General features: G+C 39.9%; 1 protein-coding gene across 1 annotated transcript; it reads left to right on the top strand.

Moving 5' to 3' along the window:
• The first annotated feature begins 95 nt into the window (after positions 1 to 95).
• snx5 (sorting nexin 5) lies at positions 96 to 6906 on the top strand. Its single transcript, XM_069690132.1, has 13 exons — positions 96 to 246; positions 2009 to 2113; positions 2254 to 2364; positions 2609 to 2730; positions 2849 to 2972; positions 3326 to 3421; positions 3532 to 3637; positions 3750 to 3825; positions 3948 to 3987; positions 4082 to 4168; positions 5305 to 5464; positions 5583 to 5668; positions 6769 to 6906. The coding sequence occupies exons 1-13, from the start codon at positions 214 to 216 to the stop codon at positions 6817 to 6819; spliced, it is 1197 nt and encodes a 398-aa protein (XP_069546233.1). The 5' UTR covers positions 96 to 213; the 3' UTR covers positions 6820 to 6906.
• Positions 6907 to 11721: the final 4815 nt, after the last annotated feature.

The following is an 11721-nucleotide window of genomic DNA, read 5'->3' on the forward strand; positions in this document are numbered from 1 at the left end:
TCACAAACCAATCACCACTTTAGTAAACTCGACACTGTCCAATCATATTGACTTAAGGCGGGGTCTAAATCTGTCGTCATCAGGATGGGGCCGAAGAAGAAACCGTTTGACAGCTCGTCAGGCAGCTAACCAGCCACCAGAGACGGCTTCCTGCATGTAGTTTTGATATTTGGGTTGGCCTGTTCTTGCCACTTCGTCGATTTCAGTCCCACCATGACATCCTTAGACGAAAACAACAAAGAAAAGGTGAGTTAAATGGGTCTTGGCGTGTAAACTGCTCCAAAAGTCCCCCCCCCCCCCTCCCCCTCCCTCCCTCCTGGTGAACTGCTTTAAGTTATTGAGTTGTTTTCAGTCTGCTAGCCTCTGGCTAAAGCTAACCAGTCGATCAAACTGAGAGGAAATACAGACTTAAACAACACGTCTGCATCTAAAAAAAAACAACTTTTGTTTACTAATAATCACCTGATTTAGTGATCGTAATAAAAAAAAATTAAAAAAAATTAAAAACGTAACGGTTAACGCTAATTATTATAATAATTTTTTTTTTTTTTTTGCAAGATAAAGTCGCACGTGTTTCGTTTCACCGACATCTGTTGGTTCTCCATGAGAAGTGTTAAAATATCAGCAGGTTACAAACTCCGGGGTAACACCTGTGTGCAATGAGCAAGTATCACTTCTGCATCACGCTGCGGGATCACGGTGGACCTTTGATTGAGCTGGAAGATATCTGACGGATGTTGATGGTATTTTATTGTCACCCTCGGAGGATGTTGTGGTGGTGTTGAATTGTTTCGTGAAGTTATCGTAGTCTTCCTGTCTTTTTTTTTTTTTTTTTGCATGAAATTAAAAAAAAAAAGTACAAAGTAACGTTACGGGTTGTTGTTTTTTTTTTCAAAAGTGTGCACAAGTTGCATTAACACGTCACTACACCGGTTGCAACCAAATCTGGAGGCTGTCGACCTTCATGAATGCAACAGTTTAAAACGGGTGTAGCTCATAAACTTGGTGTAACATTTGTTTTTTGTTTTTTTATCACCAGCAAGACAGTAAATCATCAACTGTGTTTATTATTTAGGTCACAAGACGACAGACTTGACGGTGTTTTCACATGATCGTCTTTAAACGGACCTAATCTAAGTCCTTTTTTAAAGTGGACTTAAAAGTAGATCAACAGAAGAGGGAGTCGGCGGTGTTCGCTTCAGAGAGGTCTGAGTTCAGTTCAAGTGTTCACATATGTGCAAAAATGCTGACTAATCGCTCTGAGTTCGTTTCCAGGGCTGAAAGAGACCAAGTTTGAAGACACACTAAAATTGTGTGTCTCTGTAGCGTTTAAACCCGGGCAGGACTTCGAGCATGTGCCTCCTGGCTTTTTAGCCAAACACCAATTCAGTCATGAAAGAAAGTGCTAAAGTTTTACACACTTCTGAATTGTAAGGCTGAATGTTAGAAATGTGTTTTGTTCTGTGTTCGGGTTAAGACCAGTCGAACACGTGTACTGTTTTGTTTTTTTTAACCCAACCTGCTTTGTTGGTGTTGAATATGATAAACACTGATGGCTTTTGGCTCTCAACACTGTCGCTGCCAATACGACGTTCCTCTGAAGTGTCTGCATATTGTGAAGGTAAAAAAATAACCTGAGAATTTCTGAAGATGCTTCGCTGGCTGAAATTTAGACATCTGTCAAATATAGATGAGCGATTGTGTGTGCACGTTCCCATACTCTATTTAGGTCAGGCACAAACAAGTGATTCAGTGAAGGTACACACGCAGAGCCCTCCATACTATATTGATTTACCGATTGTTTATTGGAGCCTGATGAGAACTAAGTGAGTCGAAAGGTTGCCTATTTTCAGCCCAATAGAGTTTTGGAGTTGTAATTCTATTTGGACACCTGTCAATTCAAACTGAAATGAGGGGAATCAAATGGTATTTCAGGGAATTGTCAAGAATGATTAAACCAGCACATTTTTTTGCCTTTAGATAACCCTGGTGCTTTCTTTGTCCTTAGTTACGCTCTGTGTCTGTGGACTTAAACAATGATGCCTCTCTTCTCATTGACATTCCTGATGCGCTGTGTGAAAGAGACAAAGTCAAGTTTACGGTCCATACAAAGGTAAAATATTGTTTGTAACACCAACATTAACATATTCCTACAAATAACTGAACCCTGACCTTTAAAATATGATATTAATATTTGCTGATATGTTGGGTGTATTGTTTTACAAAGTGCTATTGAATGAACTCTTTTCTCAGACCACGCTCAGCTCTTTCCAGAAGCCAGAGTTCTCCGTTCCCAGGCAGCATGAAGACTTCATCTGGCTACATGACACTCTCGTTGAAACGGAGGACTATGCCGGCCTAATAGTGAGTTGCACTACTTGCAGTCACGACTGACACACACAGACAGAGGCTGTAATATCAGTTTGTCTTTAGTGCTTATGTACTCAGTGAAAAGACATTTTTGTCTATGTGTAAATTCCCGAAAAATAAAGCAGTCCTCCATTTGAAATTTTTGGGAAATAAATCTAGTTGAATATATATCTCACATTAGGATCAATAAACCTGTCGTGAATCTTAATTAATGTATTGCCTGCGTTATCATTAAAAGATTCCTCCAGTGCCCCCAAAGCCTGACTTTGAGAGCCCAAGAGAGAAGATGCACAAATTGGGGGAAGGTGAAGCCACTATGACTAAGGAGGAGTACACTAAGATGAAGCAGGAGCTGGAGGCGTGAGTGGGACACACACAAACAAAACACCATATGTTGCATTGTATCATTTCATGTCGTGTTAGATCCTCAACAGAAGCTTTGTTAAATATTTATCTCTGTTTTTTTTTTACTTTTTAGTGAATACCTGGCTGTGTTCAAGAAAACTGTTCAAGTGCACGAAGTCTTCCTGCAGAGATTGTCCTCTCACCCCATTTTGAGCAAAGACAGAAACTTCCAGATTTTCTTAGAGTATGACCAGGATGTGAGTTCCTCATAATGCTGACTTCCTTTCCCGGGTTGTCAGTTGGACAGAGAGGAAGTAGAGTTTACTGGAGACATGTGACACATTGCTTACATCCTGCTGTGATCAGCAGTTATGCTTATCTATGTAGTCTTTGTTTGTCAGTGGCAGCAGTGTTTGCTAACAGAGCTTGGCCACGAGTTAATATGATTTATATTCTGTAGCCAAGTCTGATAACACAACATCGGCTGCTGTGACACATAGTGATGCAAAAACACTAGTTAGTTCTTACTATATTAGACAACAAACTGTTATGAGTGAATCCTATTCAGCTCATAGATTTAATGCACACTTGACATGTTTTGTGATTTCAGCTTAGTGTGAGGAGAAAGAATGCCAAGGAGATGTTTGGAGGATTCTTTAAAAACATGGTGAAGTCAGCTGATGAGGTCCTTATCTCAGGAATAAAGGTGGGGACTCTGCATGATCTGCCTGCAGTATATGCATGATGGCATTACAGACGCCATGCCTACAGCCACTTCCCCAATCACCTTTTATTGTGTTTTTGTTCCCTGCGCAGGAGGTCGATGACTTTTTTGAGCAGGAGAAGACGTTCCTGCTCGACTACTACAGCAAAATAAAAGACTCCACTGCCAAAGCAGAGAAAATGACCCGTTCACACAAAAGTATTACAGGGTTGTTTTTTTTACATGACAATATTAAATTGGATTTTCTTGGAATAAATTAGTTCATGTTTGGAATTTGCTTAAGTTTAATTGCTAACTTCTGTTGTTCCAGATATTGCAGATGATTACATTCATATCTCTGCCACTCTGAACAGTCTCTGTGCTGATGACAGTACAGCAAATAAGAAGTAAGTGTACAAAATAATTTTATGATTTTTATGCAAACACATGATCGGTACTGAAAATGATAAGTTCTGTGGTACTTGCATCACTGAATTAACATCTTCGATTCCCCCCCCCCCCCCCTCAGGAACATTGAGAAGTTGTCAGACCTGTTTGAGAAGCTCAGAGTGAGTCAAGCCTCCAAACAAACTGAGACACTAATCAATATTTATACTACTTTGTTGTAGAAGTTTCTGTGTGTCTTTATACGTGTTTGTGCAGAAAGTGGAGGGAAGAGTAGCATCTGACCAGGAGCTGAAACTCACTGAGCTGCTACGATACTACATGAGAGACATCCAGGCTGCTAAGGTGAGACGGTGTTTTTCATCTGCCCTCATACAAGATGCACAGACTCACAACCATGAGGCGCAAAGTGGAGCGATAACTTTGGTGAATAAGCATTCCAAGTTGCGTCCGTTTCACCATGAACCTGAAACTTGAGCAGAGAGCGCACATCAGATTTAAGGTTTTTTGCGGGAGAGAAATGTTCCCGTTTTTACCACACCGTCAGCGGGCACATTGCCATGTTGGAGAACCCGAGTGCCATCCCGCCACAGTTCAGGTTGTTTGTACCGAATGTTTTCTCTCGGAAGCCACAGAACATCGCAGTAGACCTCAATGTTGACAGTCCGACCGCGGGGGAAGAATTCACAGCGCCAGAACCTGAGAATGTCACAGAAAACCCACCCGGTCGCTCCAGACCCGATGCGCCTTCTTCCGTCTTGGACAGCGATGTTCTGCCCCTCTTGAAACAAGAATGTCACACAAAACAGCTCACCTGGATCCATGCTTCCTTGCTGAAAGCTTTCTGAAGCATCTCAAGGGTCTTTGTTGCTGTTTTCCCGTGTTTGACACCAAATTTGATGTGCGCTCTCTGCTCACGTCTACTGTGAAATTGCACGGAGGTCATAAAGAAGCGTGATGATGTTGATCATGTGACTTGACTTGGAATACTTACTCATGAAAATGATTGCTTCCCCCTGCTCTGCGCACAGTACTGCGCTGCCCTCCGTTCACGTGCAACAAGAGCTGTCTCTGAACTATCTGACCGCACCTTCCATGTATGCAGTTCACGTCCTGCACTGTTTCAGACTCTTGATGTCACATCAATACTGATGAAATAACACACACTCTTCTGTGTACCACAGGTGAGGGCTCAGTATTAACCCCCATTGACCCTGATAAGTGAATGAATATTTAGGGACAACATTTGAAGAGAAAAGAATCTGCATTGCAATTGAAGAGATGGAAAAAAAAGCTTGTTTGAGGAGTGTGTTTCTTTGTGAAATGTAGCAGTAAATGGAGAAGCTCAGTAGTCTCATTGCAGCGTTATGACAATGTTGTTTCTGTCTTTTCCAAACAAATGACATTTTGTAGAACTGAGTGTAGAGTTCCTGCTTGTTCTTTTATTTCTCTTATAAAACTATGTGGAACATGTCTGTTAGGACCTTCTGTACAGGCGAGCCCGGGCGTTAGCTGACTACGAGAACTCTAACAAGGCTTTGGATAAGGCTCGGCTGAAGAGCAAGGACGTTCCCCAGGCAGAGGAGCACCAGAAGCACTGCCTGCAGAAATTCGACAAGCTCTCACAGTCTGGGAAGAAAGGTTTGTGCATTCATGCGTAACAGATGCAGGCTCATTCTGTGCCTTTGTCTCTTTGTGTGTAAAATTGTATCCACCGAGCAAGTCCCGATTTTTCAACTGCACAATGTCGTCCTTGCAGAGCTCACCAGTTTCAAGGGCAGACGTGTTGTGGCCTTCAGGAAGAACCTCATAGAGTTGGCTGAGCTGGAGATAAAACATGCCAAGGTGAGCGGCACAATATAGCCAAATGCCACGAGTGTGTTTATCATCATGGCTTTGTGGTCTTTGTGAAACACACGACAACATTTCTATAGAGATATACTCTTTGTGTCTGCAGACCTATGAAGATCAGTTACGTAACAGACCAGAGTGTCATTAATTCATCTCGCAACCCGCCAACATCATCAATGCTTAAATATGTACTTTTGTGTTTACGATATCATGAACTTCCCACGAAAAGTTACAAGCGGCATCAGTTAGTGATGTGTTTTCTGTCACCCAGCAGTGGTTGTTCCGAGAGAGGGTAGGCGGAGCTAACGCAACAGTCACAGGCTGTCTTCCAAATGGCGTACTCCCCTTAGTACACTAACATAAAGCACTTTTACACGTTAGTACTCTGAATTGTGTAGTACGTGTAGATTAAACACGAGTAAGCACACCGCAACAACTGCTTCCTTGCAGTTTGAACATTTATTACATCAGTGGCCCCTCCCTTTCTGCTACGAAGCCAAAATACCGACTGCTTTGGACCGTTTTGAATACATCGTCCGGGTACTTGTGCTGTTCTGCATGTTTCTGTACTTGACATTGTGAACGCACTCATGCTCTCAGAATAGTGAGCGTTGGTACGTAACGCTCATCTGAGAACAAGAGTTCACTTTCTCTTATTAGTTGCTGGTCTGTAGAGTTAGTCAGTGATTAGCAGCATGTTCTTTGATATAACTAAAATCATGAATATTGGATGTAATTAGACATTAAGTAAAGATGTATTCCAACATTTGCACTACTGAATTAATAAACTTGAATGCTCTAAGAGTCAAAATTCAAAAGTACTATAATTAATTACCTTCAAATCAAACAATAAATATAAATGCATTGGTCCTTTTCACTCTTTCTGTTTTTATAATAATTATATTATGTATTGTAATTATACATAATTACAATATTATCCAGGCTCATCATAAATTTAAATTAAAGATGATACAGTAACACTTACTCATTACAAGCATGTGATATACAGTATGACTACTATCAGACTGAGGCACAATGAAAGGTGTCATGTCCTCAAACAGAAATGATGACACCAGTTCCTTTTGTCTCCACAGAACAATGTGACTCTATTGCAGGGATGCATTGAGCTGCTCAAGACCAACTGATGTGTTTTCCAGTGCTCCTGTCCGACCATCACCAAGTGACCAGTCATAGCAAAAGGAAATCTGGCATCTCCCGGGGGCCTCACAAGGACATGAGTCCAACAGTATCTCTGCTCCCACCTGGGTCTAATGCCGCTTTAAAACCCTGCACAAGACTTGAGTATCTTGTAAGCACAATGTCTTCATGTTTACAGAGTCCCTCTCCTCCTGTGGTCCAGCCTTTGTGTGTTTATGTGACTGGCTCCGGAGAATTAGGTTGCCAACATTAAGGTCTTCCATATTTTTTGCAGCACCAGTAGATGTGATTTTTCTTGATTTCTCCTTCTTTATCTACATTATGCACACAGTATATTCTGGCCTTTTTGATCATGTTTCTGCCTCCATTTTGTCCTTAACCTCCGACTTATACACTTATTACCTTTATAAAAGGCTTGAATAATGTTTTTTTTGCTTAACAAAAACCCCAACAAGTTTTTCTGATTTATGCTTTTTATCTGTTGGGGCTTTTTTTTTTGTTTGTTAATGAAACACTTTTACAGAAGCAAAACGAGTGCCTGGAAAAACATCCTCGTGCTCTGCATTCCTGGGCTCTTGGATTTAGTGTGCAGCCAAACCATCCATCTTGTAAAGAAACTCATAACTGACTTATAAGACGAGACAGATCATCTTCAGAGTGCTCAAAAATAGCTCAACCTCACCTCAGGAATTGGACAGTTGGATCGGTCGCCACATTCTTCTTAGTAAGAAGTGGCCTCAGATCCCACAGTTATCAAAGAAGTACACTAGTTTTGTAAATATGGATGAATCATAGGCTATTTGAGCTGGAGATTGTTAAAGGGAACGAAATATACAGTCGGCTGTTTTAAGATTAGCATAAAGGATTTTGAAAAAGACACCATTTTGGATCCACAGCTGCTTCTTTACCAGCACTGCCCATTCACTTATTTCTATATGTAATTATTATTGTGTCTTTATTTTTGCCCTTAATACCCTTCAGTTACTGATGGAGCCTTGTGGTGCATCAGACCTGATATATTTACCAGATTCAGATTTAAACATTTATTTCAAACAAACATTTAAAAAGATGCACGAAGACGATGAAAAATACTTTACAATCACGACCAGGCTGAGTGGAGTATTATAATGCATTATAGTTTTTTAAGAAATTGAATGTATTTCTAATGGATTCCAACTGCTGGAATTCCTTTACGTGATGCTTTTCATACAGAACAATAGCCTTTTATAAATTTGTAATATTGGCATTGAATAAATCCTATACTTTCCCATGTTTGATCTTTGCCATCCTGTGTTTGTTAGACAGCTTGCAGTTTGTTTTTACACCAGACTGGAATTAGTGGAAGGGATTTTATTAGCTCTTTCAGGTTTTGTTGGAAATAAATCCGTTTTAAAGACCCGCCCATCACACCACCAGGTGGCAGTATCCATCTATTCTCTATATCCTGTTTCCACTAATGGGCCCTTGAATTTAAACACAGATGTATGTATGTATGTTTGTGTTAAATCCATTGGCCATTGTGAATCCTGGAATGGGACAGTGTGGTGTGTTAGGTAAGCTTTGAGGAAATGCCAGGGAGCTCATGGGAATTACCACCACCAAAATGCATTGCTCTTCCTACTTTAGGAGCGGCACTAAAAGGGCTGGGTTTTTTTTTTTTTTTTTTTCTGCAGTATAGTAAGCATATGATATCTATATAAAGAGAGGAATTAACAGAAAGAAATTCATATTTATGGAATTAGTTTTACACTTACAATGTGATGGAAAGAAAAGTGTAAGGCTACAAATTTGTTATTGGAAAATAATGGTAACAGAGCTTAGTGACACTTGAAACACATCTGTGAAAGGTTATGTCTGAATGAGATGTGGCGTTAAAACAATAACGCACGTAGACAAAGTCTATACTGAACCTCTCCATGATGGATTTGTCAATATTGACCGTCCCAGTCATTCCTGTCACAGTGACCTGTAGGGTTTGGTCTGTTCACTGATTGGATAAAACGACAAGACAGCAACCAATGAGATTCAAACAAATTATCAGTACAAACAGTAGTTTACCAGCTGTGGTCAGAGTAAACAGTACTTCAAAGCACAGCAGCATCTAAATGTAACCGAGGATCCAAAGAGTAAGGCCTCCCTTTTGGACCTGATGAGGACTCTATAAGGCCCGGATATAAACCTTTGGCTGTCTGTTCTAAGTAGCCACAGACTAGCCATGTCCTTACATAGAGTTTATTTCAATACACTACACCTACTGATCTGAGAATATCACCATAAAGCAGAAAAGAATCATGCCTAAATTTAGTCTTTTCATGTTCCCTTTGTGTCTTGTTGTAATAACGAATTTCCTTAGGTCTTCTCTAATCTCGGAAACAAAACTTGTGAGGCAATAGCACACTGTGAAATTTGGCTGTATAAACTGATGTAAAGGAACAAGTGTTTGCTTCAAAGACTTATTTTGCTGATTTGAATAATTTCCTTATCTCCCTTTAGGCACACTTAGATGAATTACAGCCTCTTAATGTGTGATAAGGAGTACGATTTTGCACATTTTGAGGGCTTTTGGACACAGTATCAGTGATTTGCCAGTAATAATTAATTCAACACCATCTTTGTCATTATGTTTTTAATTTTTTTGGTCTTACACAATCAGGCCCATGATGTTTGAGAATAACAACAAGCTACAACAAAAATGATAGAACTAAGAGAAGAAAAAGGCAGCATCACATTTCTGCTGTCATGTCATTAAATACAAGTGCTCTTGAGACTGTCATTGGTTGGGTTGATGGTTAAGAGAGCTGAAACATCATCTGATGCTGACTGAGCTTGTGAAAGCCTCTGCCTCATGTCCCGCAGCTCTACAACTGAAAAGTCTAGATGCAGAAACCTTAGAGCAGGACTTGGAGGCAAGACGCATGAAAGCCTCCTCAAATAGAAACTGTGTCCTCTGAAGGGTGTCACTAAGAAAGAAAGAAAAAGAGAGTGCACCTGCAGGGTTTGCTGACGTAACTGAATAATCTGTGCTTCCTTAGTGACACAGAACAGGATGCATCATCCTGCTGCTCATCAAGTAAAGTATACACACAGTTATGGTATTTATGTAAAGAAAATCTGAACAAGGCTTTATTTTGTTGCTTCAATAATGCAATTCTGTCAATATCACCAAACTAAGAGGCTTAAAGGATAAAGTTGTATGTTGTGGCCAAACCTTGTACAGTATGTTAGTGTGCCCTGACCTGCTCCAGCAGTCATTTGCTCCTATGCATGCAATACTAACACAATGACATTTCAAGTTCTGAATAATTGGCACGCATAGATGAATGAGTTGAATATTTTATATCATCACACAACGGAATTACTTTGTCATTGTTTATATTTCACGGCAGTTTAAGTAAAAGGCTGGTCATCACATTAATTAAATCTGAGAGAGAGCTTTGGCCGATGTTGAACTTTTGACGGCCGCAAGCGGAGTCAATGTGAGAAAAGGGAGTGAAAGAGCCACACATCAGTTTCAGCAGAAATGCAAAGCAAAGGCGAAATCATTGACTCTGGTTCATGATAAAGATCATTAGCTGTAGTTTTTTGACAAAACAGCGGGAAGAAGAGGGGTTGTGTGCTTTTAGTTAGAGGCCCTTCCATTTCAGGGAGCAACCAGTTTTCACAAACAAGAAATGATTCGACTCAGAACAACAGACAAACACATTTATTACACTGTGGGATAGAGAACTAGAAGTGCGCTTTTATTTTGGAACTATTATTGTTTTAAGTTTACTAAATATCGTGAGGTCCACGTGAGGTTCTTTACCGTGCAGTTTGTTTGAAGGCTGACGTGGACAATCTGTGAGCTGACTTGAGCAACAGGTGCCTCCACTTAACAAACTGTTTTATTTAGCTGTTTGAGGAGAGGCTGTTTTCCACACATGCAAATAACTGGTGCATTCAAGCCTTGGCATCTTGTTAATGCACCACATTCATGTGATTTAGTTCAAGTATTAAAATAATGGGAGGTGTGGTGTGGTAAACAAGCCATTTAAAAGGGACTGACATAACTTGAATGTCACTATTGCTAACATTGATTCAATACTTTGTAGATGACATTTAACAGGTGTGGCTACTTGTGATCATTTCTCGGAGATGAATGTGGCCTTGCTTGTAAAGCTGGACTGGTTTGTAAAAAGACCTTGATGTCCTGGTCTGTTAACATACCTAACATAAAGTTACGATACTGTAATAGAAAAGAGTAAATGCAAAAAAAAAAATAGAGGTCACGCTTTTAACAAATTACTTGGGAAAATGTAGAGATCTGAACAGCATATTTGTGCATCAGAGATAAATAAAAGAGAAATAGGGCCTACTCCCTGCAAGGAATCCAGCTATGCAGCCCAGTGTTGTTCGTTCATTCATTATGTGGGCTATAAACTGGGTTTTGGGGAAATGTGGATAAAATGATTGTCAACATTTTCATTTGACAGAAGGGTGCTATCATAACAAAACAAAAAATATTTGCATATTTCTCTAAGTCTCCACAAATCTGTACATACATCTTCAAAGAAGAGCTAGAACACACCAGGATGATATCTACAAAATGTATATAATATATCTAGGAAATGTAGAACAATCTGATTTTAAAACCTCAAAGCAAATCAAGGAAAAACCAAAAGTTTTTGCAAAACAACAAAACTCCTGTTCCTTGAAATAACTTACACAAAGCCATCTTTTAGAAATGAATCGAATAAACCCACGTACTTTGTAAAGATTTACTTCAGCGCAACATTTTTGTTGTTGTTGTTGTTTTGTTGTGTTGTAAAAAGCTACTTAGTTACTCTCCTTTTCAAAGGAGAACTGAAAACTGTAACGAACCTAAAACTACAATTCCCAGCACACACCCC

The sequence above is a fragment of the Brachyistius frenatus genome, unplaced genomic scaffold, assembly GCF_029030835.1.
Source record: "Brachyistius frenatus isolate BFR_SWC_R1_liver_20210118 unplaced genomic scaffold, ASM2903083v1 Contig_8, whole genome shotgun sequence".
Lineage (NCBI taxonomy): Eukaryota > Metazoa > Chordata > Actinopteri > Embiotocidae > Brachyistius > Brachyistius frenatus.

What these genes read in the sequence shown, in the direction of transcription:
- snx5 (XM_069690132.1), top strand. Translation starts at nt 214, where the DNA reads ATGACATCCTTAGACGAAAACAACAAAGAAAAG. An exon ending in AATGACCCGTTCACACAAAA is followed by an intron (nt 3,638 to 3,749) that starts GTATTACAGGGT and finishes CTGTTGTTCCAG; the next exon opens with ATATTGCAGATGATTACATT. An exon ending in TGGAGATAAAACATGCCAAG is followed by an intron (nt 5,669 to 6,768) that starts GTGAGCGGCACA and finishes TTGTCTCCACAG; the next exon opens with AACAATGTGACTCTATTGCA.